This window comes from Muntiacus reevesi, chromosome 7 (genome assembly GCF_963930625.1).
Source record: "Muntiacus reevesi chromosome 7, mMunRee1.1, whole genome shotgun sequence".
Lineage (NCBI taxonomy): Eukaryota > Metazoa > Chordata > Mammalia > Artiodactyla > Cervidae > Muntiacus > Muntiacus reevesi.
In genome coordinates this window covers 21049452-21077278 of record NC_089255.1, presented here as the reverse complement: position 1 = coordinate 21077278, position 27827 = coordinate 21049452, and the positions used below count along the sequence as shown (strand labels likewise).

Here is a 27827-nt window from a genome sequence, read left to right as displayed (position 1 = left end):
TTCTGTCTTTAATGCCAGCACCTAGGGGTGAATTTTGGTGGCCCCAGCCTCTGGAAATGAGTTTCGTTTGAGAGTGAAATGAGAACAAAGAACCTCAAATGGAGGAGGCAAATGCATGGGGAGAGGGGCCAAGGGACTGATTGTGATTGAATTTGGGGGTACCTCCAGTCCAGTCACTGTGCCAGGGTAGAATCTTGGGAAAGCAGAGCTTAAGCAATGAATCTGTGGCTTGGACTTCTCCCCTTGTGGCGAACGGCTGAAGTGACCCCATCTAGGTTGTGGCCCATCAATTTCACCAAGGCCCTGTGCACTATGGACTTCCAACACATTGAATTTATTGGCCCCTCAGCTCCTCTAAAAGGTGGTGTGTCCGGAAGGACAGTCAGCAGGGAGTCGGGAAGGGGAGTTTAAGGAACTAGACCCTCTTGGGTTAACCTAAGGGAGAAGGCACCCAGGCCAGCAGTTCTCTCCAGTGGGTCACAGCCGGGGTGACCTCTTCAGCAGGGCACCATCAAGGCTCTCTCATGGCCTCCCTCCCCATGTGTACACCTCTCTAATGACATCATCTGACATAGGTCTTGGAGGAGAGACCTTGGTCAGGAATCAGGGCCTGCCTTCCCAGAATGCTACGTTGCAGACTATTCTTGGTTCTCTCATCCTCGGGGTCTCAGCACAGATACCACCTCCCCAGCAATCCTGTCTAAAGTCTCCAATGGCCTCTCCCCATCTACTTAGTCACATATCACCCTGTTCATTTCCATTACCAGCAACTATCAACTCTGTGGCAGGTTCCTTTTTTTTATTTACTTCTTTCAGCTGACTTGTTTATATCCAGCCCGACCCCACAATGGACCTTCAGCACTGTGCCTGGCACATCATGGGAGCTGAGAACCTGCTAGATGAATAGTTGGAGGAACAGCAGAATTTCCCCACAAACCCTAAAGGCAGACTGCCCACAGTGTGTGTCCCAACAGTTTGGCCAAGGCCTGCCCCCCAGGCTCCCAGGAAGCAGAGTTGGGGAACCAGAAAGCCTGGTTTATTGAGGTGCACCATGTCAGAGGCCCAGCTCTCCTGTTTCTGTGTGGAGGAGTCCTCTGGCCTCTCCCAGACCTTCCCACTCTGGGCTGCCAACGTTTTGCCCTCGCTCTCAGCTAACAGGGAGGCGTTGATGTTCCAGAGCCAAGACACAGACAAAAAAGGGGCTCCTGGTGGCTCTAGGTTTCAGCTACTTGGCTCTCTGTGGGGTTAGGATTCCAGAGGGGGTTGGCCTTGCAGAGTCTAAGAACCTTCACCCCAGGCTGAGGGAGGGGGAAGGTCCCTGGAGGGCCTGGTGCCTGCCCCTGACAAAGCAGGGAATAATATTAAATATAAATAATTTATACAAAATGGCTCGTACAAAAAGCTGTGGGGTAGGGGAGGAGGGGCCTCAGTGAGAGGCTGAGATGCCTGGAAAGGGCAGTAAGGGGGAAAGATGCCTCAGTGTCTCCTAGTCCCGAAAACAGAGCCCTCCAGCCACCTGAGGACTGGGGCGGCTCTGGGAGGCAGGTGAAGGCAGAGCGGAGACGAGGGGCTCAGGGGGCCAGGCTGGCGAGCAGAGTGGTGAACTGCAGGGCCCGCCCCGCCAGGTTCGCCACGCACTGCGCCATCTCTTGCGCTGCAGGGCTGGATGGGTAGCCCAGGGCGGCCCCCTTGATGGCCAGCACGGTGGCCCGCAATGCCTGGCCCAGCGCTGTGCCCGCGGCCCCGACCTGTGCTCGCAGGGGGGCAGAGGCTGCCAGGCGGCCCAGGGTATCCCCAACGAACACCAGGCGGTGAGCAGCCACCAGCACCCGCTTGGCGTGGGGCACAAAGAGGCGCGGGGGCTGGTTTGCCTGGGTGCTGGACATCAGGGCCTCCACAGCCGCCTGCAGAGTTGAGTAGTGGCCCTGGCACTGCCCGGCGTAGAAGTGCAGGAGCTGTAGATCTCCAGTGGGCAGAACCAGTGGCTCCCCGGGGGACAGGGCCTCCTGAGGGTGAGAAGAGTGTTCAGCGGGACTGCCTGGCCAGTGCCACTTCCGTTCTTACTTCCTTTCTCCTTCCCTCCCTTTGTTCCTCATGCCTTTCTTTCTCCCTGAGCTCGACCCCCTTAGATTTTGCCTTTGCCTATCAGACAATTTAGATTCTCTTAGTGAGAGGAAGATGCCCAGAATTGATGTCTGATAAATCTGGATTCAAACAACCTCAAAAACAAGTCTCTGAACTTCATCGTTCCTTTATCTCCTTTATCTATGGGGAGCCTAGCACTATACTGTCCAATGTAAACATAATGCCAACCACACATGCTATTTCAAATTTCCAAGTAGCCACGTTAGAAAAGTTACAAAGAAATTGGTACATATTTTCTAATTCCATACATTAAAAATGGACATATTTTCTAATTCCATACAATGAAAAATGGTGTAGTTTCAACACTGTAATCAGTATAAAAATTATTGAAAATTGTTTTTCATACTAAATCTGCAAAATCTGGTGTGCATTTTATATTTATAGTGCATTTCAGTTTAGACTGGTCACACTTGGAGATCAGTAGCTGCATGTGGCTGTGGCTACCACACTGGCTAGTGCAGTTCTTGTTTTTTCTGCCTCCTAAGGCTGCAGTGAAGATTCGTTGATAGGGTACATAGAAAGAGCTGAGAACATAGCACCGCGAACTGTAAGCACTGTATGAGTGCTAAGTATGCCTATGATCAGTGCTGACAGGTGCAACGTATTGAGCACAGGGTCTGGTGCTTGGTACAAACTTGACAGATGGTAGCTATGGTGATTCGGAGAAGGCAATGGCACCCCACTCCAGTACTCTTGCCTGGAAAATTCCATGGATGGAGGAGCCTGGTAGGCTGCAGTCCATGGGGTTGCTAAGAGTTGGACACGACTGAGCGACTTCACTTTCACTTTTCACTTTCATGCATTGGAGAAGGAAATGGCAACCCACTCCAGTATTCTTGCCTGGAGAATCCCAGGGATGGGGGAGCCTGGTGGGCTGCCGTCTATGGGGTCGCACAGAGCTGGACACGACTTTGCAGCAGCAGCAGCTATGGTGATTAGGACCATTCTAGACCATGAGTCAAGAAGAGTCTCATTTCCCTGAGACCCAGAGAGATTAACTGGCAGCTTCAGAGGCCCTGGCTTCTTAGTGGTGGAGCTGGAATTAAGAGCCGGGTCTCTTAGGAACCCAGGAATTCACAGTTGGAAGGAGCCTCAGAAGTCACCTGGCCCAGCAACTCTGTTCCCGACTGCTTGGTTTTCTGACTCCTCTCCAACACATTCTTTCCTCTCTTTCTGAATTCCTGATATCCTTTTCTAAGTTCCAGCTCCTTTCTGGATTCTAACTCCTCTCTACCCCAACTGTCCTGTTTCATTGAACTCTTACCCCCCCAAATAGACTTCCCTTGATACTTCAGTTAAGAATACCCCTTCTTCCAAGTCCCTGCTCCTCCTCCCCTGCCCCCTTCTCTAGCACCAACCGCCCCGGGTTACCTGCTGCTCTGGCGGCCCCCTCTCTAGTTGTTCAGGATCCCCTGGGGAGGCCTTATCTGGAGGCCTGGCTTCCTGAGCTTTATCCATGCCCTGCAGTGGGGGACAAGGGCCTCAGTGCAGGGGAAGGGGAGCAGGGCAAGGTAGCCCCTGTGGTTTTCCCACTCCTTCCCACTCCCACTTCCTCCTGAAGGTCTCTCCTCCCATCAGATCTGCAGCCTCCTGACTCTGGGTCTGGAGAGCCCTAGTGGCAGGTCAGAGAGCTTGGGGACACCAGGTTGGGTTGCAGTACTGATACAAATGATGTGGCCCAGGCTGCAGGGTCAGCAGAGGGGTGGGAGGGAATGGTCGAAGCCAGGGTCTGCCTCTGGGACCTCAGGTCTTGAGCTCCGTTCTCCTGCAGGCCTTCTGGGGGGCTGACTGAGGCAAGCTCACCTTCAGGTGGACGTAGTCGTACTCCTCGGCCACCGGGATGCCCTCGTACTCATTGTGGTATCCTGCCGGGTGGTCCTCCACCTCCCTGCCCTCCGGATCCCCCTCCACCTTGGGGCCCCCGTAGCCAGGCAGGCGCGGTGGGGGTGGGGGCAGGGGCCTGTCCTGGATGCTGCCCTTCCGGCCTGGAGCAGGAGAAGGAGCCGGGGAAGGGCTGGGGGCCTCCGGTACAGGCAAGGCAGGCAGAGGGCGGCGGGACAGACTCTCAGCTGAGGGCAGCCGGGGCCTGTGTGGGGGCGGGGGGCTTCTGGCCAGAAGGAGGGCCAGGGTGTCCGGGTCACTGGAGGCTGAAGCTCCCAGGGGCTCTGGAGAAGGGGGTGTCTCCGGCCCTAGCAGGGGGACATCGTAGATGCCCTCGTCAGCACCCCTGCCTTCCCCGTCTGCCAGCAGTTCCTCTGGTGCTTCGTACAGATTGAGCAGGGCTGATGCTCGTTTCAGGTTGGAGGGGGCAGCGTAGAGGGGGGGCCCTGGCTCCCGGCCCCCCTCCCACTCCAGATCTGGCTCCAGGTCTGATGGTGACTTCGGGGCCAGAGGCACATCATAGGGAGCTTCATCCTCTCCAAGGGACTGGGGGGCAACCTGAGCCAGAGGGCGGGCAAAGGAGGCTGGGGAGTCATAGGGGCCATTGGAGGGAACGCGGAGGGCAGTGGGGGGTACATCGTAGACCTGCAGAGGAAGAAGTTACTCTCAGGTTCGGCAGTGGGCCCCCCACTCCTCTAACCCATTCTCAAGAGCCATCTGTCCCCTGTCCAACAGACATATGAACCCCTAGCCCTCACCTCCAAGGCAGCTCCAGGGGCAGCCAGTTGGGTCCCACCACCTCTGGGGACCTTGTAGATGGGGTCAGGGGAGGGTGGGCAGGGTCCAGTTGGAGGTCTTGAGGTAGGACAGGGTCGAGCTGGGGGTGGCACCACGTACAACTGGGGGATCGACAGGCAGGTGGGTCAGGTGGAGTGGGGAGCAGGGCATCAGATAGTGTGCGCCTGGGAGAAGCTTAGACACCTTCCAACCCCAACCCCCTCCCTGTTCCAATGGAGAAAGAGCCCAGAAAGACTTGGCAGACAGGATTTGAACAGCAGAGTCAGTGCAAAGCCGGGGTCTCAGGGCTCCTCCTGTCCCCCTGCACCAGCAGAGAGGAACTGGTTGTCCAGGATCGGGGTTGGGGGGCTCCAGTGCTCACCTCCTGGTCCTCACTGCCATGTTCTGGGGCTGGATGTGGTGAGCCGGGCTGGGTTGGGGGCACCTGGGAGAGGCCAGGCTTGGGTGCTGGGCCAGCCGGAAGGAGCTTCACTCTGTTGGCAGGCACGATGCCCTGCTGGCCATGCAGGGAGCAGAGGCACCAGCCATCCAGCCCACCAGCGCCTTCCCCCTGCAGTACCCGCAGAACATCCCCGCGGCGGAAGGACAGCTCCTGCGGGGACTCCGCTGTGTTGTCGTATAGCGCCCGGGCCAGCTGCACCTGGTGGGTGAGGTGGGAGCAGGAAGAGGGGTCTTCACACACATCATCAGGTCATGTTACCCCTGCTCAAAATACAGAGCTCCCTGGTTTCCTCAAGCTGAACATCTGACCTCCTGACTCAACTCTTCCTGATGGGCCCGGCCTGTCTTCAGTGCCATTCCCGGCATTCTTCCTCTCTATTTATTCTTTGATCTAGACCAGCTCTTTCCCACCTCGGGGCCTTTGCCCTTTTTTTACCCTTCCCTGACTCTTCTGTTGATTAGACCTTTTCATCCTTCAGTTTTTCTTTTTAATTTTATTTATTTTTTTACTGTGCTGGGTCTTCATCGATGTGCAGGCTTTTTTCTCTAGTTGCGGAGAGCGGGGCTACTCTCTAGTTGTGGTGCGTGGGACTCACTGCCGTGGCTCTTCTCATTGCAGAGCACAGGCTCTATGTGGATGGGCTTCAGTAGTTGCAGCATATGGTCTCAGTAGCTGAGGTTCCCAGGCTCTAGCGCACAGGCTCAATAGTTGCTCTGAGGTGTGTGGGATCTTCCTAGACCAGGGATTGAGCTCAAGTCTCCTGCATTGGCGGGCAGATTCTTTACCACTGAGCCACCAGGGAAGCCCCTTCAGTTCTTCTTAAATGTCTCCTTCTCCTGGGACTCCCCTGGTGGTTCAGCGGTTAAGATTCCATGCTCCCAATACAGATAATGCAGGTTCAATCCCTGGTCAGAGAACTAAGATCCTGCAGGGCATGGCCAAAAAATAAATAATGTCTCCTTCTCGCTCTTCTCCCCACATCCTTCTGTGTCTGTCCCTGCCTATTACTTCCTTCCCAATAGTTTATACTGTTTGTCTGAAGTGAAGTGAAGTGAAGTGAAAGTCGCTCAGTCATGTCTGACTGTTTGCGATCTCATGAACAAAAAAGTCCATGGAATTCTCAGGCCAGAATACTGGAGTGGGTAGCCTTTCCCTTCTCCAGGGGATCTTCCCAATCCAGGGATCAAACCCAGGTCTCCTGCATTGCAGGTGGATTCTTTACCAGCTAGGCCACAAGGGAAGCCCATACTATTTGTCTACTTACTTTTAAAACTAGATTTCTTCCCTTGTTAGCCCTGTGAGAAAAGGGACTGTTATATTCCTAGCCCCTACAATAGGCTTGACCTGGAGTCAGTCCTCCATGAATGTATGTTGAATGAATTACACAGGGAAATCTTGCAAAGGTCTCTCATAGAATCTCCTTCACCTTCCCTGTTTCCCAGTCAGTATCCCCTACAAGCAGGTTAGATTAAGCAGTTGCAGAGATACCTCATTCTGAGAGGGACTGGGAGAAGTCCAGCCCCGAAAGAGCCTTGGCATAATAGGGAAGAAAACAGAAACCAAAGCAATTGTTTTGTTCTCAGTCTTAGCAAGTAAGGTTCTACCAGCAGAGTCTGACGTTACCATGGAGAAGAGAAAAGTATATACGCTCCTATGTGTGTGTGTGTGTGTGTGTGTGTGTGTGTGTGTGTGTGTGCGCGCGCGTGTGTGTGGAGGGGGCTAGTGGACCAATCAAGAGCAAAGATGTATCAGTCTGTTTCCAGTTCTCCTGGTGGGGATATCTAAGCTTTTTCCTTTGAGAGTTATGTGCGTGTGTGCTAAGTCACTTGAGTTGTGTCCAACTCTTTGCAATCCTATGGACCATAGCCTGCCAGTCTCTCCTCTTTCCATGGGCTTTTCCAGGCAAGAATACTGGAATGGGTTGCCATGCCCTCTTCTAGGGGATCTTCCTGACCCAGGGATCAAACCTGCATTTCTTACGTCTCCTGCATTGGTGGGCAGGTTCTTCAGCACTAGTGCCATCTGGGAAGCCCTTGAGAGCTGTGCCTGCTAAGTCGCTTCAGTAATGTCCAAGTCTTTGTGACCCTATGGACTGTAGCCCACCAGGCTCCTCTGTCCCTGGGATTCTCCAGGCCAGAATACTGGAGTGGGTTGCCAGTCCCTCCTCCAGGGGATCTTCCTGACCCAGGGATGGAAACCACATCTCTTGTGTCCCCTGCATCAGCAGGTAGGTTCTTTACCACTAGTGTCACCTGGACACTATAAGCTCAGGTAAATCACAGACACCAAGTGCAAATTATATATCTAGACACTGAACAAGTGTTTGCACTAATCATCTCATCTCATTTAATCCTCAGCTTGATAGGGGAGGAGCCATCATGATCCCTGTTTGGAAAGGAAACTGGAACAGAGAGCTTGGTATGTTGCCCAATGACATACAGCTGGTGAAGCGTGATTTGAACTCCAGGCTGTGTGATTCCAGAGGCTGCACTCTCACTCTTTTTCACAACCACAAGCATAAGGATCTACTTTTGGGGAGTTCCCTGGTAGCCTAGTGGTTATGATGCCAGACTTTCACTGCCATGGCCCAGGTTCAATTCCTGGTTAGGGAACCCAAGATCCTGCGAGCTGTGGGGCATGGCCAAGAAGAAAGGGTCTACTTTTTTCTTCTTGTATAGTAACAGTAGGAAAGTCAGGAGGGCCTACGACACATATCTGGACAAAATTATAATTCAAAAAGATACATGCACCCCTAATTTCATCGCAGCACTATTTATAATAGTCAAGATATGGAAACACCCTAAATGTCCATTAACCGATACATGGATAAAGATGTGGTGTATAGATCCACATGGAACACTACTCAGTATTGGAATGGAATGGAATACTATGGAATTCTACTACAATGGAATACTACTCAGCCATGAAACGGAATACTACTCAGCCATAAACCACACGCACGCGCGTGCGCACACACACACACACACACACACACACACACACACAATGGAATATTACTCAGCCATAAAGAGAACGAATAAGTGCCATTTGCAGCAACATGGATGCAACTAGAGATTATCATACTAAGTGAAGTCAGAAAGAGAAAGACAAACATCATACGACATCACTTATACATGGAATCTAAAATATGCCACAAGTGAACCTGTCTGTGCAGCAGAAACGGAATGACAGATGAAAAGAATACACTGCTGGTGCCAAGGGGGAGGGCTTAGGAGAGGGATGGAATAGGAGGTTGGGGTTAGCAGATGTAAGTTTTTGTATATAGAATGGATAAACAACAAGGTCCTAGGATAGAGTACAGAGAACTATATTCAATATTGTATGATAAACCATAGTGGAAAAGAATACTAAAAAGGGATGTTTGTATGTGTATAACTGAATCACTTTGCTGTAGAGCGGTAACTAACACATCATTGTAAATCAACTACCAAAAAAAAAAAAAAAAGAGGATCCATAGCTCAAACATGATTTAAGTTCATAGGAAGTTTTCACAGTGTCCAAGTTCCCTTTGCCAGTCACTCATCACTGGACTCTGGTTCCACCAAGTCCTTTGGTAGAATCAGGCTTAAGCCACTCACACTATCAAAATATATTCCACTTCCGATATGTTTGCTAGTGGCTTACACAGTGATGGTAGAAAACAGGTAGTTAGGCATTGAGTAGATAGTACTGAGCAGGTAATCCATGTGGATTGACTAACATGGTGAAACTTCTCAAGCCCAAGATATCGGGTAGGCTGCATCTGGCCAACAGACACTGGGCGAAGGATGGCCTGCTCAGCCAGGGAGAGTCCATGTTCCTCTTGACTGATATTTCCCTCAGGTGGAGACGTTGTCCAGCCCTTTATGGCTGGATGATATTAACAACAAACTGACTTCTTGCCTGATTCCAAATTCATCAAACTCTTTTCTGATTATATTTTGGCTTCTAAAGGCAATTGTGCCACAGAAAGCAAACATGCTAGCCAGAAAACACAAATTCCTGGTTAGCTTGGTACTTTTCTAACTGTAAATGAGAAATTGGTGTTTTGGATCTAGGCAGGCAGTTAAGAGCACTGTTTCTAAGGCAGACAGACCTGAGTTTTGAGTCCCGGCTCTGCTGCTTTCGAGTTGGGTGACTTTGGGCTGTCTGTTTAACCTCGCCAAGCCTCAGGTTCCTCTTTTGTAGAATTCCATATCCATAGCTGAATATCCACTTTCAGATAATAACAGTACTAGCTTCAGAGTTGTTGTGAGTACTGGATGAGACAATGCATCAAAGAACCGGGACATACCAAGACAAAGTTTAGGGCCAGTAAATACTCGAAGAAGATTAGCTGTTATCAGGGTCCTGTACGTTTCACAAGCATAAATAGCAACACTTTCCCCTTCCAAGCAAAAAGAAAGATCTACCTCCTGGGATTACAAAGATGATTAGCTGGTTCCTGAGGCAGCATCTTTATGTCGGAGTACCCCACCTCCCCGCTTCTGGCTCTGAACTAGAGTCTTCTCACCATCATATAGATTGAGAAGCTAAGAGGAGTTTGGTCTGAGAAGGAGTGAAAATCTAACTCATCCTCGAGGGGTGTGGGAGGAGGTGAGGAGCCATGCTTCTCTTCCCAGTGTCACAATCCTCCTTCCCAGAATGCCCATTCAGAGGGGTCCAGAAAGCAGGTGGCAGCCTCGATTTCCCTGGGCATCCTAGGGCCTAGGAAGGGTAGAAATGGGATATAGTTGCTGGGATTCAGACTTCAGGAGTACAACTCAGAAGGCAGGGGCGGGGCTGTGAAGAGCTCCTCCTTGTGTTCAATTTCAATTCTGTCCAATGGGATCAAACCTTCGGGCCGTGCAATTGCGGGAACTGGGCTAGAGTCTCTGATAGACTGATTGATGATGGGTGTGGCCACCCCAGCTCTACTCCCTCCTCAGGGGCCCAGCTGACTTGTGAGGGAGTGGCTGCCTTAAAGAGGGGTGGCAGTGAGCCACACGTTCCCTGGGAGGCCTCCTCCCACTGTCCCATCATGCCAGCTGTCTCCTCCCTTTGTCCCCAGTCCCAGGAAAGTGGCCAGAGGCTGGCTGACATCACCTCCCCTCCTCTCTCGATTTTCCCTTGCTCCCTGCCTGATCTCCATCTTTTACTCTATTTCCCCTCCTTTCCTCCATCCCCCCCTCTAGAGCAGGGCTTCCTTGGGCCTTTTGCCCTCCGGTGTTCCTGGAGCCACCTCCATTCTTTCAGCTCCCTTCCAACCTTTTACTGCCCTCCCAATCACAACCCCCTGCCAACCTCCAGTGGTCATCGGTTCCCGCCCATAGAAGAGGAGATAGGACTCAAGCTTGCCCCCTCCCCTCCTTCCAGGGGCAGCCTCCAGAAAGAAAGAGAGGAGAATGGGAAGGGGAGGAGAGAAGAGGCCAGACCCAGTAGGAGTTAGGGATGAGAGGAGGTAAGGGAAACCAACGTGCCAGAAGGGGGACACAGTGTCCTGAAGAAGCAAGGGACGAAGGAGCAAGACAAAGAGAAGGCAGAAATAAAAGTGACAGGAGTGCAGGACAGACCGTGGCCGGTCTCTGCCCGTCAGCCTCCTCTCTCTGGTTGGACTCACCGACGTGGCTATGGCCATGGCCTTGGCCTTCCTCGTGGCCAGCTCCAGGCCAGGCTCGGTTTCGCTGACTTCAGCAGCAGCTGACCCGCACCATGGAGGCGGCCCCCGGCTGCGGCGCCTGAATCGTGGCCTCCCCGGAGGTTGGAGGAGGAGAAAGAAAACCCACAAAACTCCCCAAATGGGAGGCAGCTTAGCCGGGCAGGAGGAGGAGCGGGGCGGGCCGGGGCGTCGCTGCGGGACCTCATCCAAGGGCGCGCGCTCTGCCCCGTCCCCGTGGCCTCCCGGGAGCTGCAGGGTGGGCCAGGCCCCCGGAGCTGCCTGTCCTAGGCCGCGGGGGCACCCCGGGTCCGCATTGGCCCAAAGCTCCCTTCCAGTGCCAGGACGGGCGAGGAGGTGGGAGCTGGGGCTGCGCTCGACGCCTCTCCGGGCCGCTCAGGACGGCCCCGAGGGCAGGGAGAAGCCGCCGGGGCGGTCGGGCTGGACGAGCGAGTTTAGGGGCCAACTTTCTCCACCCGGAGCCGCGCCGGAGAGCGGTGCTCCCGGGGCTGAGATCCGGGCGTCGGGGGCTCTGCCGCAGCTCCGCTGCGAGGGAGGGGGCGGGGGTAGTGAAAATCGAGAAGTTCGTCTCTCTTCAAAGTCGCTCGACTTGGCAGCGGAGGCTAGGCTGGAGCCAAAGGCCTCGGAGAGCAGGGCGGCTGGGCTGGAGCACCCCAGTGGCGGCTTTCTGCCCCAACGCTCGAAGCCCCCAAGGCGGGCTCCCGAGCACGCACACTTGCTCGCAGCGCGCCTGGGGGTCTGGGGGCGCCGGGACCGCGCCTCGCTACGCGCACGCGGGCCGGGCTCGAGGGGGCGGGACGGCCTTCCCCACGCGCCCCCCTCCCACCCTCGGCGCCCTGGCCCAGGACGCTGGCCCCCGCCGCCCCGCTTACACGCACCCTTGGCGGGGCCCCTTTGAGCGCCCCAGGGCTGGTGGCGGCCCAGGTGTCTCTGGGAACGGAGAGAAAGGCCGCAAAGCAAAGGAAGGAGCAGAGAGAAGGCTAAGGAGGCGCAGCGGCCAGGGTCCTGCGGACTCGCCTGGAAGTGGGGTTGGGGGGCCACTGAGAGGGCTGGAAAGGGTCCGGGGGTCGCGCGCGGCTTTCAGGCTCACCCCCCGCTCGCGGCTCCCCTTCCCTCCCCTTCCCAGGCTCCCGGCGCCCCCTGGGTGCAGCTCCTTTCTCCTCCCCTCGGGCCCTCTCGGCTCCGGCGCGGGGCTCAGTCCCGGGGATTAAGAGAAAGGAGGGAGGGGAAAAGGGAGGGGAAGGGAAGGGGCGGAGGAGAAAGGGGGACGATCCCTCCAAAGGCGGGTGTTGAGTTTCAGCTCAGGACCCTCGGGCTAAATGGCGCGCCCCCTCCCGGCTCCTCTCCCCCTCCTGCTCCAGCCTGACGTCGCGGCGGACCTCCAGGTGGTCTGGTTCCCTCCCTCCCCGGGGCTTTCGTCTCTCCGTCACGCCCCCGCTCTCGCCCGCCAGCCCCGCGCCTCTCGGCTTCCCTTTCATCAGCCCCACATCTGTCTTTCCTTTGGTAGGGAGCACGCTCCCTCAGCCTTTCTGGGGTCCTCCGCGGAGCCTCTCTGCTCGCTTGGCGTGGCCTCCGCAGGGATGGCCGGCCGGGGCTCTGGAGCTGACACAGATTCCAGCCCGGGCGAGGGAACGTGAGGCCTGGGCGGCTGGTCCCGGAGCTTGGGGCGGGCGAGCTGGCGGGTTGTGCCGCCTCTGACGCTCCTCTGCCAGTCTAGGCCTGTCCTCTGCCCTCACTCTGGCTCACTCCTGCTGCTGCGTGGAGTAGAAGTGGGCCCTGCGGACACTTTCAGAGAAGCTGGGCTTTGGGCCCCCGGGAGCTCAAGCTGAAAGGACGAGGCTCTGGTCCCCACACCTGTCGGCCCTGTTATTGCTCCTTCGTCTGCCCGCATCCCGCCAGCTCCCCACTCCCTCCCTGCGTTCTTTCTCTTGGAAAGGAGACTTCAAGGCCCCCTCAGGGGCGCTGGAGAAGCCTTCTTCTGTTTTTGAGGGTCCTAGAATTAAAAAAATGAGATGCCAATCTGGATTGAAAAGCTGTAGCATATTTTCAGGAGAAGGCAATGGCACCGCACTCCAGTCCTCTTGCCTGGAAAATCCCATGGATGGAGGAGGAGCCTGGTAGGCTGCAGTCCATGGGGTCCCTAAGAGTCTGACGCGACTGGGCGACTTCACTGTCACTTTTCACTTTAATGCTTTGGCGAAGGAAATGGCAACCCATTCCAGTGTTCTTGCATGGAGAACCCCAGGGATGGCGGAGCCTGGTGGGCTGCCCTCTATCGGGTCGCAGAGAGTCAGACGTGACTGAAGTGACTTAGCAGCAGCAGCATATTTTTTCAATATTTACATTTAACGTATTAACACTCAAACACAATAGACAATGGCTCTATGCATAGCCTCATCTGGAGATAACATCTGAAGTCTAATTTAAGGCCCTTTGTGAACCTGAGGCCTTGGATAGAGGCTCTCTACCTCTCCTCCCGTCCACCCCACCTCCACATTCCACAGGCCCACAAGTCCAGGCATTTGCCAGGAGGGGAGGGAGAGACACCTGCCCCAGCGCCTTCCTCTCCCTATTGCTTGGGCACCTATGAACAAACTCAGACTCCTTTGGGATGGGAGAGGAATTTTTAAATTTTCAGGTGCATCTGATGGGAGAACTCCCTATTCCAGCTATTCGCTATTCCAGCTCCTATTCCCTATTCCCTATTCCAGCTCCAGCCTGGTCCAGCCTCTTTCAGACCCCAGCCCTAGGGGCCTAGCTGCCTGGAATACAGATAGTCAGCTACTGGGGAGTGACGGTACGATCTCTGCCCAGAGGACTGCCAAGGCAAATTGGGGCTCAAGAGGTGGCAAGGCAAATTGGAGGTGGGCAAGAAACCCAGTTCTAAAGATGAATGCTCTGACTGGTGCACGGGAAATAGATAGAGACTGGAAAAGACTAAGCAGGAAGGAAGTGCTGGGACCTGGCAGGATGGTGGTTTGGGAGGTGGGCAAGAAGGCTCACTGCCTTCATTGTAGCTGAACATCTAGCTAGTGCCTGTAGCTAGGCGAGGGGAAAGGGAAAGTGAAAGTGAAGTCGCTCAGTTGTGTCTGACTCTTTGGGACCCCATGGACTGTAGCCTACCAGGCTCCTCCATCCATGGGATTTTCCCAGCAAGAATACTGGAGTGGGTTGCCATTTCCTTCTCCAGGAGATCTTCCCAACCCAGGGACTGAACCCGGGTCTCCGACATTGTAGGCAGATCTTTACCATCTGAGCCACCAGGGAAGTCCCTGGCGAGGGGAGCAGAGTGCAAACCTGCACAGAAAGTGAATCTGTGCTTCTGGAGTGCCCAGGCAGGGAATGGAGCCAGTCAGACTTGGGGAGAGGTGAAGTGAAGTGAAGTGAAGGTCGCTCAGTCGTGTCAGACCCTTTGCGAGGCCATGGACTGTGGGCTGTCAGGCTCCCCTGTCCATGAAATTCTCCAGGCCAGAATACTGGAGTGAGTAGCCATTCCCTTCTCCAGGGAATCTTCCCGACCCAGGAATCAAACTCAGGTCTCCCACATTGCAGGCAGATTCTTTACTATCTGAGAGCCATCAGGGAAGCCTAGGAATACTGGTGTAGGTAGCCTATCCCTTCTCCAGGGAAACTTCCCAACCTGGGGATTGAACTGGGGTCTCCTGCTTTGCAGGAGGATTCTTTACCCACTGAGCTACCCAGGAAGCCCCGGGGATAGGTGGGGGTGGGGGGGTGAATCCTGGTTTGTCAACTGTGTGAAGTTGGTCAAGTTCTGGAACATCTCTGAAGCTCCGTTCTTCATCCGGAATAGTGACTTTGGTGAGGTGTGAATACATGTGAAGTGATTAGCATTATGACTTTCCCTCTTCACCTTAACTCCCCATGACCCCACCCCCCCAGCTTGTACCTGCTTGAAAGCTCCAAGCATTCTGTGTCAAGGGCAGGTGAAGTCTTCTCCTTGTCCTTATGACACATCTCTGCCCTCTCCTTTGCAAACAGAGGTTTAACATGATTCTAACTTGTTCAGGGGGAATTCTGGGTCCCAGATTAGGTTGGGAAAAACCCAGACTGGATGGGTAGCTAAGATCCTGGGTGGGCGGCTGCCTCAGGGGGCCCTCAGCTTTAGGGCTTGCTTTTGCCACTGTCCACGGGGTAGAAAGGAAGGAACTCCTCCATTGGGTTTTCTGGGTCCCAGTCTTCTCTCCCACTCGTGTCCCTCCCCAGCAGAGCCCTCCAGCTGATCTCATCCTCATCCTTGGGATCTTTAGTTGTGACATGTGGGATCTAGTTCCCTGACCAGGGATTGAACCCTGGCCCCCTGCACTGGGAGCAAGGAGTCTTAGCTACTGAGGTCCCCCTGCCCTCCTCTTCACTTCATCTCATTCTACACTCTTCCTTAGCTTTTGTTTTCCAACCACATTGTCCCTTCTGTCTCTTAAGTGTGCCAAGACCTTCCACCTCTAGGATTCTGTTGTCCTGTTCCCTCTGCCTGGAACACTCTTTCCCCAGAACCTTTCCATCATCATGTCAAATTCCACATCTTCAGAACGTGCTTCTCTGACTTTTTAAGTTAAAGCTGCCCTCTCCCTCCACCAATCCGCCACCCCCAGTAATTCCCTATCTCTTAACATTGTTTCACTTTCTTCATAGCACTTATTATTATCAAAAATTATCTTGTTTCCTTATTTACCATCCCTCTCCTCCTAAGACATAAGCTTCATGCAGCAGGAGCCTTATCTGACTTGTCCTCCTCTGCCTTCCTAGCACTTAGACTGGTGTCTGGCATCTAGTAGGTGCTCAATAAGTGTTTGGCAAATGGATGAATGAACAGGGCAGCCATGACTGAGAAAGGCAAAGGCCCGCCTGGGGAAGAACCAGCCCTTGGCTAGGGGAGGGAATTGCTGAACTTTTTGTCCTGTTCGCTCTGATTCTCTGCGTGTCTCCCAGGCAAGACTGGTTCTCTTTGAAGGCAGGCTCCTTTTGAAGGCAGGGGAATCTTTGTAGCTAAAGGTGATCCTATAAATAATTAGCAACCACTGCCATCATGGTGTCCCTAACACGTCATGGGAGTCTGTTCTGAAGGCCTCCATCTGGGCCAGGCAGTCTTCCTTCAGTTGTGGGATCACAGGGAGGTTGCAGTGTGGGGGTGCTCCAGTGCTTAGGACAGCATCTATTTACCAGTAGGGGGCAGAAGTGTTTTTACATTTTAACCACCGCCGACCCTACCGTCCCCTCGGGTGAGTGCACCTGAGTGTCCATGGCCCTGTGGAGCCCTGTGGTGTTTCAGCACTATTTCAGGGGCTGCTAGGCTGGTTGGCATTTTTGTGTTAGTTGCTCAGTCACGTCTGACTCTTTGTGATCCCATGGACTGTAGCCCACAGGGCTCCTCTGTCCATGGGATTCTCCAGGCAAGCATGCTGGAGTGGGTTGCCATGACCTTCCCAACCCAGGGATCGAACCCAGGTTTCCCACACTGCATGTAGATTGTACTGTCTGAGCCACCAGGAAGATACTTTTGCGGCCATCCTTGTTGCCCGCTTCCCCCTCAGCCTCCCACCAAGCATGCCCATCCCCATGAACAAGAAGAGAGGGCCCTCGGTGAAGAGCTGATCAGGGCCAGGGGCAAGACTTCTAGGCCATGGATGAGAACTCGAATATCTTTCTGAGGAAGGGCAGGACAGCCGTTGTAGCATCTTTCAGGCTTTCTTGGCCCAGGTGGGATGCTCCCTTTCACATCTTCCCTCTTCTTTCCTGCTGGGGGCTGACCTTGTGTCAGTGGCTTGGGGTGGCATGCTCAGATCTCCCCTGTGGCTGCCAGGTCAGCCCCAGGCAGGTGAGGACACATGGGGAGGCACCGTTGATATCAGATACTGGACGAACTTTTGCATTCTCCCCCATGGCCACCCCCATCTCTCTACACCCCCAGGGATTCCCTGGAAGCTGAAGTGACTCAGGGATTCTTAGTCACCCCAAGAGGAAAACCCTCTGGAAAATGTTTCTCATGGCAGGGAGTCACCCTGAGGAGACCCACAGCTGCTCCTGAGATAAGGGTGGAGGCTGAGCAACTGCAAGGAGGTGGGCGGGGGCGGGGGGCAGGGGTGTGTGTCTCAAAGGACAGGTTCTGTGTCAGGCCTGGTCATCACAGGGGAGAATGCCCCTCAGCAGTTTTCTCAGAGGAAGTCACGGTACAGAGGTAGGGGGACAACCCCAAAGCCTCTCCTGGAGGGAACATCCCATGCAATCAGTGTGGGTCATATGCAGCGTCAGCAAGTGAAACAAGTGTTTGGTTTCCCTTCCAGTTCTTTCAGGCATGCTGTCCTGGATGCGGGCCCAGATCAAGAGGTCTGGGCCTGTGTCAGCCTCTGAGACTGTTCGGTTTTGGGGAAACCCGAGGGATCCAGCACTTCTGGAAGTTCCCCGCAAAGCCTTTGCTGAGGTTGGGGGTTGTTCGGGAACACCAGAAGCCACTCTGGGGGCCAAGGGGCAAACCTGAGGCTGGGGGAGAGGTAGCCGGAGTTGTGGATCCCAGCCAGCTGGGCTGAACGCCTGAGTGGGCAGGAATGCCCTGTGGCCTCGGGCGGGTTTAGGTGAGATCTGTCCAGCCCACACCTGGGTGAGTAGGAAATCCCTTATAGCAGGGGCTTCCCTTCCATCCAGAGGTCACCACAGTGTGGCATTTCCATACCGGGAGCTTAGCTTTGGATTTTTTCAGGGCTGGGAGGGAACCAGTTCGGCTTCCTCCTAACTGTGCAACCTTGATGAGCTTACTCAATTTCTTTGGGTCTCAGTTTCTTCATCTTAACATGGGGACAGTAGTTGCAATCTCATTGTTTTATTATAAAGGTAAAACGAGCTGATGCATGTGCAGGTCTTGGCACCATCCTGGCACATGATCTCAGGAGCTGAGGGGGCGGATGGAAGTGAGAGGGTGCCTGGGAGCTCAGGGCCAGAGAGTGGGCCAGTGGGAGTGGGGCAGTGTATTCCTGGGCCCAGTGCTCTTCCTCACTGGCCCTGCTCTCCTAGCCATCACCTGCTGACCCTAAGCTCTCACCCACCGCCTGTCCACTTCCAGGACCCTCAGAACTCACCAGATCAGCTTCTCCCACTTCTGAATGCCCTCTGACCTCATCACGCCTCTGTTTTAGGGCTGCTTTGCCCTAAAGCATTCAAAAGATTCCTTATCACTCGGCCATTTAAGTTATTCCTGGTTCCCTTTGTTTATTTCCTGAGTCATTGGTTACCAGAGGAGTATTTTCTAAGGGAAAGCACATGCAAATCAGGATACATCACTCTACAGACGGTGTCTGTATATGAGTGTGTTGGAGTGGGGGGGGGGGGTGGTGGTGAGGGGATGAGGAGAGTTGTTGAACAAGGATGCAGAGAAAAAGATTGGAGCAAAATAGGCAGAGAGCCCCCCAGATGGGTGGCCCCTGACTGACCTGTGTCTGTGCGGCCAGGCCCAGCTGGAACCTTGTCAGAGCACACATATCCTCTCCTGGCTGACAGTGGTCCACGGACCTGTGACTGCATGGCCTTACCCCATGGCCTGAGAGTAGCAGATCCCCCTGCCGTGCTCCTCAACTAGTGAGTAGGGGGGGACAGGCTGATCTGGGAGCTGGGTGCCTCTGCTGGCTCTCAGCTAAGGCTGTCACCTTGCCTCTCTTCCTGGCCCTGCCTTCTCATTTGTGCCATGGGAACACTCACCCACCACTTCTTCCATCAGACCCTGCACATCCAGCCAACACATTGTTGGAGTCCAGGCCTTCCTGGCAGTCTATGGGGTTAAGCCTGTATCCTGAGTCCAGAGGAGGTCAGGGGATGCACAGGGATGGGAGTGGGTGGCCCTTGGGAAGGGCAAGGGGAAGTTGGGGAGAAATAATGGGCATTGGGAAGTCATAGATGATTGTGGTCATAGAAGTTGGGGTCATGGAGGGTGAGGAAGGGGTCAGAGAACAAGCAGACAGAGGGAGATGTTTGCTAAGGTGGAGGATCCTGAGGACATCTGAGAAGAAAGGGAAGAGAAGAGACAAGACCCTGGGTGGGAGCAGCAGGGATTATAGCAGCAAGGCCTCTTAGAGAGAGTCCAAGTGATGTTCCCTAACTTTGGGTATCAAGTGAACCATCAGAATTCTCATAATGCCTGTTCCCCAAGGCACAGAATAACAGGATACTATTACTTTGACCCCACGCCCAGAAAAGGGCAAAGAACAACGTTTACTCAGGAGGCTTACGACATGTTAATCACAACTTCCATGAGTCTGGCATTTAAAGCAGCTTTTGGAAAGACTTTCAAGTTTTTTTTTTTTCTTGGGTTTTGTTTTGTTTTTTAATCTCAGGTCACACCCTCCAAAAGGTAGTGGAAATAAATTTGAATAAACAAAACAGGTTTGCTGAAAATAAAACCAGGACTCCTAAACTGCTCCAGTCAAACAGCTTCCACAGGCCTTGCTGTCAGCCAGCGTGGCACTGAGGCTTGGCAGGCAGCGTCCAGCATGTACCAGGTAAGTGTTCAGGGGCCTGGCTGGGATGGTGCTGGTTGAGGCAGGAGCAGAGACGTGGCTGGGGATGGAGGGAGCTTATGCGGACCAGATGGGGCTTGAATTAGAATCTCAGAGAACAGCTGGCGGAGGGGGCATCCAGACTAGGTGGGAGCAGTTTTCTCACTGGCCTTTTCCTACAGGCGGTGGCATTCTTGGCAATGGTCATGGGAACCCACACCCTCTGTTTGGGGTCCCAGAGGCGTTGCACCCACTGGCCCAGCTGCTGCCCCAGCAAAGGACAGAACCCCACTGAGGAGTGGCTGAAGTGGAACAGTATGCTCATGTCTCCCCCAGAGACCACCAACCTCGCACACCACCCAGAATCCTGCAGTTCCAGCAAGGATGGACCCCTCAACAGCCGCTCCATCGCCCCCTGGATATATGAGTGAGTCTGCCAGCCCCTGCCCCCTCCTAAACGCCTGCTCACGTGCTGGTCAGGATGTGTGTGAGGGACCAGGGGAGTTCCAGCCAACTCCAGCCTATCTGCCCCCCTTTTACCTCAGGGAGGTTACCCAGTTTGGGTGTTAGACAAGGTCTAGCCCTGACACATTTTTGGTGACCTTGGGCTCAAGGCTTCAAAGCTTAGTTTTTTTTCATCTGTAAAATGAAATAATATTCTATAGCCTAATGATGCAGATCATATGAAATCAAGAGTGAAAAATCTAAACTTAGTACAGAAAATGTAGGTTTCCTTCTTTTCTTCTTCTTCGTCTACTTCTTCCCCTCCTCCTCTCCCTTCTCCTTTTCCTTCCCCTACAATGGCTGTGTTTTTCCAGTTTCTAAAAATATCATGGAATAATGTACAATACAGGAGCAATGCAGCCCAATACCAAATGCTAGTGCCTTGGGCCACGGATGGGCTATAATTATACCCTCTTTCTGCTCTAGGGGGACAATTGGGTGGCTGGACCTCCAAGCTGGTTGTCTTTGATCATGAACTGTCTTATTCTTTCTCCATGTGCTGCCGCATATTATAATTCTCTATGTCATGATGTAAACAATTAGAAAGTACTGAAATTGGGACAATGAATGAAAATACTAAAAATTAGTACTGTAGGGATCCCAAACATATTTCTCCTCCTGTCTCACACTCTCATGGGGTATCTGTGTTTCCACCCACCGTAAGTCTATTTCTGACTTAGCCTTGACTTTGGGGATGAGAGGAGAAGGTCAGTGGGTAGGGAGGGGGCCAGCTTTGATTGAGACTAGATCAAGGGTGGAGACTCCAGGCCACTATGCTTTGAAGTGGTCTCAGTAACCTGGCTATCTTCTAGACTAAATCTAAAGAGGTTGGGAACCCCTGTGGGGATGCTGGGTGCCAGACGGCTGACTTGGCTGGGGGTCTAGACACGTGGGCTGTGAACCCTTGATAACCACTTGGGTTGGTCTTCCCCGAAGCATGTGCTTTGCAACATGTGTCGCAAAAGCTGTTCCTCAGGAAAAAAGTGATGATGTCGCGTAAGCGGGCGCGGGGTTGGGGGGGAAACTGCTGCAGTCTCCACCCCCTTGGAGGTTCTCAATGTGCTCAGCACATTCACAGCGAGAAGTCTGCAGAGAAGAGCCCATTAAACTCAACGCTTCCTAGAATCATTTGACCACAGACCCCTTCCGCTACAGCATATTTATCAGGGAATCCACTCTGGGAAATGTGACACTAGCTGAGCCCCAGTTTGCGAAGGCCTGTCTGTTTGGAGGATGGTTTTCTAACCTATTATCTGTCTCCTACTGGGTTTCTGGAGCACAGGCCTTTGGAGCACTGACTTCTCACATCTTCTGGGGGCTATGAAACCTTTTCAGAATAAGTCAGTAAGTCTTACCATACACCCTAACATGTGCTTATAAGTAAGCACACAGTTGGAATCTGGAGGATGGGCAGGACACGGCGGACAGTAGCTCCCTCAAGGGAGTGGGGCTGGTGGGAGACAGACTGTCAGCCTTCACTTCATGCTTTCTTATACTTGGATATAAGAGCAATTTTTACTTTATTTATTTTTAAATTTTTACTTTAAAATTAAAAAAAAAAACATATATACTAACAATCACAAAAGGAAATCTGATGCTAGAACCCAGCATATGTATCACATGGAACCACCGCTGGTCTGGTAGAAGCCCCAGTGGAGCTCCCCACCTGGCCCACCTCCCTCAGGGTTCCGGGACCATTTGGAAAGTCACTCTTCCATCCCCGACCCTCAAAGTTCAGGAGGATAAATCCCAGGGAAGAGGGGGTGACTTGTTCACAGCCACCTGGCTTGTGGGTACCAGAGCTGGAACCAAAGCCACAGAACTGACAACACCCCTGGCATTTCCACCCTGGGTCCTCACTGCTCCTGGCCGGTCCCCCGGTCTCCCAGCCAGCCTCCTTCTAGGACCTGACTCTTGCCGCCCCACAGGTTGGACAGAGACCTGGACCGGCTCCCGCAGGATCTGTACCATGCACGTTGCCTGTGTCCACACTGTGTCAGCCTTAAGACGGGCTCCCACATGGACCCCCTGGGAAACTCAGAGCTGCTCTACCACAACCAGACCGTCTTCTACCGGCGGCCGTGCCCAGGACAGCAGGGTGCCCATCATGGCTACTGCCTGGAACGTAGGCTCTACCGTGTCTCCTTGGCTTGCGTGTGCGTGCGGCCCCGTGTGATGGCCTAGCTGTGCCGACCATGGCTGGTCCCTGGGCAAACACTGGAGCTGGTTGGACAACCACCTGCTGTGGTGAACCAGGACATCCGAAGGCACAGCCCCTCCAAAGGACCACCTGTAGCAGCAGGATCTTGGGACAGGATGGGGGACTTTGGGGGGACCGCACTTTGCACTTTTTGGAGTGGATGAGAGATGTAGGGCAAATCCAAGGCAGCAGCGGCTGTTTATGGTCCCTGGAAACTGGCATCCTGTCATTTCCTCCTGGGAAAGGTCTTCAAAGCTCTGCTGTGTCTGTCTCTTCTTTCCTCCCACCCCCAGCTGCCCTGGTGCAGCACAGGCACTTTCAGATATTTTTCCCTTCGCCAGTGGAGAGCCCTTCAATTCATTAGTTTGTTTGCTCCTTCATTCATTCATCAAACACTTAGCATCGACTTTGGACCACCGACCTTAAGCCTCTGGGTGGAGTTGCTAGTCTTTTGACATGAATGCTGCTAAGGAAGAGGCTGTTATTGAGCAGGGAGAGAATTGTTCAAATAAATAATCTGTACTTAAAAGTGGCCTAATTTGTCTTTGGCATCCCTGGTGCCTGAGTATCTTGTGGTCCCCAGCCCGGTCCCATTTCCTCCCCACTGTCAGCCCTCACCTACTGCCCTCCAGAGTGTCCGCTGTGGCCCCCCCCTCCCTCCCCTTCCCTGGCTCCCTGGCCCAGCCCTAAACACCGGGGTGGGGGTCAGGCTGCCCTCCTGGCATACTGGAGAAACAGAGGCCCATTGAGGCACTGCAGCAGGCACACAGCGCCCCCTTGTCCCCCCAACAATCTGCCTTTGTCCTCAGTTTTGGCTGCCACAGCTTGGTCCTGAGGGGTGCTGCCTGGGCCGGGCTTCAGCTCCCACCCTCCCTAAAAGGAAAAGAGAGGAAGGATGGCGAGGGTTAAGGTTACGGAAGGGAGGACGCAAACTTCCTCAGGCTTGGGTTTTGGGGGGCTCCTAGTCTCGCCCATTTCTTGGCTCACCTCCCAGCTCCTCCCGGTTTCTCCGCAGTCCGCTCCCCCTCCCCTCCTCCCTTCCTCCTTGGCGGGTGGGCAGGGTCAGACTTCAAGTAAGAGGAGAGCTGACCCCTCCCCTCTTCCCCGCCCCTCTTCTTCCACGTGCCTCCTGGGGACCAGTGCAGGCCCCAGCAGGGCACTCTGGGCAGCTGGGTGAAGGCCCATCTGGGCAAGCAACCCCCTCCCCGCCCCCACCCCGCGGCCGCCTTCTCGGGGCCCCACAGCAGGCCTGCCCGCTTCACTTGCAGGTTCCTCACAGTGCCTCTCCTGCTCCTGTCTGCTTCCCCATCCCACCAGGTTTCCATCTTCCTGTTTTCCTTCCTGGGCTGGCGGCAGTGGGGGGCTGAACCCGGTGGGCCTCCTGGAGATGTTCAATGCTTGGAGTCGTCGGGACCGGCCGCCCGAGGCGGGGACAGCTGCAGGGCTGGAGGGCTTCGCGGTGGACAAGACCTTCCTCTCCTCCCTCAAAGGCATCTTGCTGGAGACTGAGCTGGTAACAGCCACCTCCCCAGCCTAGAGCTTCACCTCCCAGCCACCGGCCCCTCAGGGCTCACCCCTCAGGAGCCTCCCTCCCCCGGCTCTCAGGACACCCCGCCTGCCCCAACGACCCTCCCCGCATCTCCTCCCCTGCCTTCTTTCTGCTCCTTCACCTGGAGGCGGTGACAGCGGGTTTCAGTACCTTTAGGAAGGATTGAAGCCAGACAGAGGACCGCTGTCTGGGACACTGACGGAGCCTGAGGATGGGCTGGGACGGGGGTAACACCAGCCGGCCTCTCCCCGGGCTCTCAGATGGCCACTTCTCAGCATGTTCAAGAAGTTCAATTACCCGAAAGGGCAGACTTTCTGCAGCCCCACTTTATCTGTTGCCTGCTCCCTGTGAACATCTGTCCTCGGAAAGTACCTTCCCTCATTCGCTTAGCAAGACCTCAGGGTAAACTTGAGTCTTTAGTATATATCTCATCCTACATTTGAGAGCTGAGGGGACTCACGTTCACTCTGGAGCATCTGCCTTCTAATCCTTGCCTCTTGGCATGGAACCAGGGGCTCTGGTCCTTGTTAGAGGAGTTTTAGGCATCCTGGAGTTGTTATGGGGCATGGGGTACCTCCTGGGGGCACAGGCCGATGTCACCCACTCGAGGGGCTGGTGTTCCCAGTGCTAAACGGGGACCCACTCTCTTTTGGATTTCACAGAGTGGTGTTCCCCAGAGCCGTGCAGCTTGGCTAAACTGCTGGAGCTGCTGGGGCCCCGAGCAGGGGGAGCCTGGGCTGGCAGAGGTGGGAGGCTGGAGTCGGCCCTTGATGGGCAGAGGCCCTGGGCGTGGCTCCTGCCACCAGGGTTGGCAAGACCTCCGAGGGCAGGCGCTGTGTCGGCTGGGGGAGCTTCCTGGAAGGAGGAAGGCAAAGGCCTGGCCGGGCCTGTGTCCCCTCCCTGGTACACGTCCCACCCTCCGTCCTGCAGGCCCTGACTTTCATCATCTTCATCTGCTTCACGGCCTCCATCTCCGCCTACATGGCTGCCGCGCTGCTGGAGTTCTTCATCACACTAGCCTTCCTCTTCCTCTACGCCACCCAGTACTACCAGCGCTTCGATCGGCTGAACTGGCCCTGTCTGGTGAGGGTCTGCCTCCCCCCGTGCTGCCTCCCTCACCCCATTCTGGGCCCTTTCATCTCCTTTCAACATTGAATTTTCCTCTTCCAGCCTCTCTCCTTTTCCTGGGTAAGCAAGGAATCCAGCCCCCACGTCCTATACTCAAACATGGCTTTGACCCCATCCTTCAGATCTGCTCCCCGATGCAGGTCCAGCCCCAGCCCAGCCCCCTGGCTTCTATCTTGATCCCTGTCCCTCTGCGTCCATCTGCATCCCTCCCCAGGGAGCTGTGTGAGCTCTCTCTTGCTTTCTGTCTCTCAAGCGCCTTATGTTGGTTCAAGGGTATCTCCATATAGGGATTCCCAGTACCTGAGGGTCAAGCTGCTGACTAGCCTGGAAAACTCCAGGCTGATGCTGCCTGCCCTCTGCTTCCCTTTGACCCTGCACCCCCAACCCCCAGGACTTCCTCCGTTGTGTCAGCGCCATCATCATCTTCCTGGTGGTTTCCTTCGCGGCTGTGACCTCCCGGGATGGAGCTGCCATTGCTGCTTTTGTGAGTCCAGCCCCGCAGGATTCTCCGGCTCCCCTCCCCACCCCGGGGACCTCTGGCTGATGGTCACACACTTCCTGTGCCTCTGTCCACCCCAAGCTCGTCAGTGCCCAGGGGCTGGCTCACACCTTGCCCCGAATCACCCACCTCCCTCTCCCTAGTGTCCAGTGGCTTGCTGGCCTTTGTTGTGGCATCCTCTTCCTGCTCCCACAGGTGTTTGGCATCATTCTGGTTTCTGTCTTTGCCTATGATGCCTTCAAGATCTACCGGACCGAGTTGGTGCCCAGGGCTGCCCAGGGTGAGTGCCTATCCTCTGGGGAGAGGAGATGCCCCCTGTCCCCCAATCCAGCTACCCCGCCCATGCCCTACCCCACCTGGCTCCATCTTCACAGGGGACCAGCAGTGACCCTGGGGATACCTGGCTTCTGAGCCCAGCCAGAAAGTGGGACAGGGGAGCCCATACTCCTCTCCTTTGGATTCACTAGCTCCCTAGCCTACTGTCTACTACCCCAGCCTACAGTGATGGAGCAAGGTCTGAGAAGTCATGCGGACTTGTCTGTGGGGGTTAGTCTGACATTTGATGAAGCTCGGCCAGGGAGGGGGTGTTATGGACTAAAGGGAGGGTGCAGGAGGAAGCTGGTTATTCCCAAATTAAAAGATTTGAATCCTACTGGTGAATCTCTTTCTTCCTCAGAAATTAGGCAGATCAGGAATGCTAGGAATATTCATGGGAATGTTGCATGGAGCAGGTCATGGTCCCTTCTCTGGGACCAGGTCTGAACAATGAGCAAGTGGGGCTTTAGACTGAAGATGCTGTTGAAAGATATCCCTTCAGCACAAAATTTCCATGCCATGACTCTTGGGTGCAAGGCTACCTTGTGGTGAGCCTGGTGGCTGGGCACCGCAGGTCCTGTGTCTGAGAAAGCACAAGCCTTCCCCAGGTGAATGAAGGCCCACCTGTCCAGGGTTGCTTGCCTGGGGCGTGTGTAGAGCTCTTCCTGGTGGTGTGGGGAGGACTTGACCCATAGGTCACCAGGGAGAGGTCAGCATCCGATGTAAGAGGGAGATTCCCATGTTACTGGAGCTGGACAAGTCCTCAGATACCAGCTGGTTCAATACCCTCATTTCACATAAGAGAGGACATGCCCAGTTAGGGGAAGTGACCTCTTTATTTGTCACAGAGTTAGGGCTGGAGCCCGGGCTTTCTTGGTGGCCCAGCGGTAAAGAATCTGCCTGCAATGCAGGAGACCCGGGTTCAATCCCTGGGTCGGGAAGATCCCTGGAGAAGGGAATAGCAACCCACTCCAGTATTCTTGCTGAGAGAATCCCATGGACAGAAATGCTTGGCGGGCTACAGTCCACGGGTCGCAAAGAGTCAGTCCACGACTGAATGACGGAGCACGCACACAGGGCTGGAGCCCAGCACTCCTAACGCCTCAACAGCTGTTCTGGATATTATACTGAGCCCCTTGAAGCTCATTAAAAATGGCCCAGCTTCATTTCCAGCTCTATCCACCAACAGGGCCACCTTCCCAGGCTGCCAGCACCCCAGCAGGAAGCTTCCTGAACATCTCATGAGCAGACCCCGTGCTGGGCTCCAGGGACTGAGGTGGCTGGCAGGCCCCCTTCCTCGAGCCTCACAAATGGGAAAGGAGACCATCTAGTGAAGGGCAGCCACAGCTCAGAGGGAGCTCGGAGTCTGCCCTTCCCGGCCCATGAGAGCCCAGTGTGGCCGGGGTGACCCTGCACAGCCTTGCAGATCCCCAAATGGCCGAGCTCCTCCAAGCTGACTTGCTCATAGCCTCTCTCCAACATTCGCATGTCCCTGCCCTGAAATGTCTTCCTTCTTCGCGGGTGCTCTGTCCAGATGCAGGCCCTGCCCCCCAATCCCTGCCTGAACCTGAGCTCTGGTAGAGGCACTCTGCTCCCCTCGATGCTATCCACCTGCCTCTCTTGGTCTGGCTTTTCCTGCCTCCTACGTCCTGTTCTCCTGTCCTCACATCCTGGCTCCTCACCACGCCTGGTGGCCTTTCCAGGGCTAGAACCAACTGAATTTTGTGTTTCTTTGGTCTTTGCTCACAGTTCTCAGGACTTTCTGTACAGGCCATTCTTAAGACAGGTGATCAACCCTGGACAGGGGATGGTGAAGGCCTCAGAGGAGGGATCAGAAGGGCTTAGCTGGGGAGTCCAGGTGATGGAGGGGCAGTGAAGGGATGAGAAGGTGGTCAGGAGAGCCTGGCCATAAAGCACAGAGGGGAGCAGGGGTTTGCTAGCAGAGGGGGCTCAGGACCTGCCCTGTCCCCTGTGTGACCCAGGCCAGCCTGTCCCTGGTGGGAGCTTGGAAGGAGCAGAGATGTGCTCTGTGGTGTGCGCCTGCATGTTCTCTGCTCGTGTGTGTGGGAGGTCAACGTGAGGCACGTAAGGCCCAGGTTTGGTCCATACCGCACTTCAGTTCAATTTTAGTATATGTGCTGCCGAAGTGAGCACTGCACTTCAGTTCAGCTTGGCATCAGCTGGCTCCAGTCTCAGGATGCCCTGATGGGGA

The 27827-nt window shown here is 54.6% G+C and overlaps 3 protein-coding genes across 4 annotated transcripts; 2 read left to right on the top strand and 1 right to left on the bottom strand.

The window, feature by feature from the left end:
• Positions 1–473: 473 nt before the first annotated feature.
• On the bottom strand, positions 474–10994 carry EFS (embryonal Fyn-associated substrate). Its single transcript, XM_065941235.1, has 6 exons — positions 10866–10994; positions 5186–5464; positions 4785–4925; positions 3949–4671; positions 3517–3606; positions 474–2006 (listed from the first exon to the last, which is right to left on the bottom strand). Exons 1-6 carry the CDS (start codon positions 10881–10883, stop codon positions 1572–1574), a joined length of 1686 nt encoding a protein of 561 aa, XP_065797307.1. The 5' UTR covers positions 10884–10994; the 3' UTR covers positions 474–1571.
• Positions 10995–11125: 131 nt separating this feature from the next.
• On the top strand, positions 11126–22612 carry IL25 (interleukin 25). Of its 2 annotated transcripts, none has more exons than XM_065941237.1 (4): positions 11126–11258; positions 19259–19423; positions 19603–19847; positions 21853–22612. In XM_065941237.1, exons 2-4 carry the CDS (start codon positions 19415–19417, stop codon positions 22106–22108), a joined length of 510 nt encoding a protein of 169 aa, XP_065797309.1. In that variant the 5' UTR covers positions 11126–11258; positions 19259–19414; the 3' UTR covers positions 22109–22612. The 2 variants fall into 2 exon arrangements, with proteins under 2 accessions (XP_065797309.1, XP_065797308.1); XM_065941236.1 differs by lacking the exon at positions 11126–11258 and adding an exon at positions 12234–12307.
• Positions 22613–23363: 751 nt separating this feature from the next.
• CMTM5 (CKLF like MARVEL transmembrane domain containing 5) lies at positions 23364–25866 on the top strand. Its single transcript, XM_065941543.1, has 5 exons — positions 23364–23637; positions 24604–24756; positions 25193–25285; positions 25496–25580; positions 25675–25866. Exons 1-5 carry the CDS (start codon positions 23512–23514, stop codon positions 25686–25688), a joined length of 471 nt encoding a protein of 156 aa, XP_065797615.1. The 5' UTR covers positions 23364–23511; the 3' UTR covers positions 25689–25866.
• Positions 25867–27827: the final 1961 nt, after the last annotated feature.

Bases quoted from the DNA above. Each gene is read 5' to 3' on its own strand.
- EFS (XM_065941235.1), bottom strand. The intron at 4,926-5,185 runs GTGAGCACTGGA...TCGATCCCCCAG, and splicing joins ATGGCAGTGAGGACCAGGAG to TTGTACGTGGTGCCACCCCC. The intron at 4,672-4,784 runs GTGAGGGCTAGG...CTTCCTCTGCAG, and splicing joins CCCCTGGAGCTGCCTTGGAG to GTCTACGATGTACCCCCCAC.
- IL25 (XM_065941237.1), top strand. The intron at 19,848-21,852 runs GTGAGTCTGCCA...GCCGCCCCACAG, and splicing joins ATCGCCCCCTGGATATATGA to GTTGGACAGAGACCTGGACC.
- CMTM5 (XM_065941543.1), top strand. From the start codon at position 23,512: ATGTTCAATGCTTGGAGTCGTCGGGACCGGCCGCCCGAGGCGGGGACA. The intron at 24,757-25,192 runs GTGAGGGTCTGC...CCCAACCCCCAG, and splicing joins GGCTGAACTGGCCCTGTCTG to GACTTCCTCCGTTGTGTCAG. The intron at 25,286-25,495 runs GTGAGTCCAGCC...CTGCTCCCACAG, and splicing joins GAGCTGCCATTGCTGCTTTT to GTGTTTGGCATCATTCTGGT.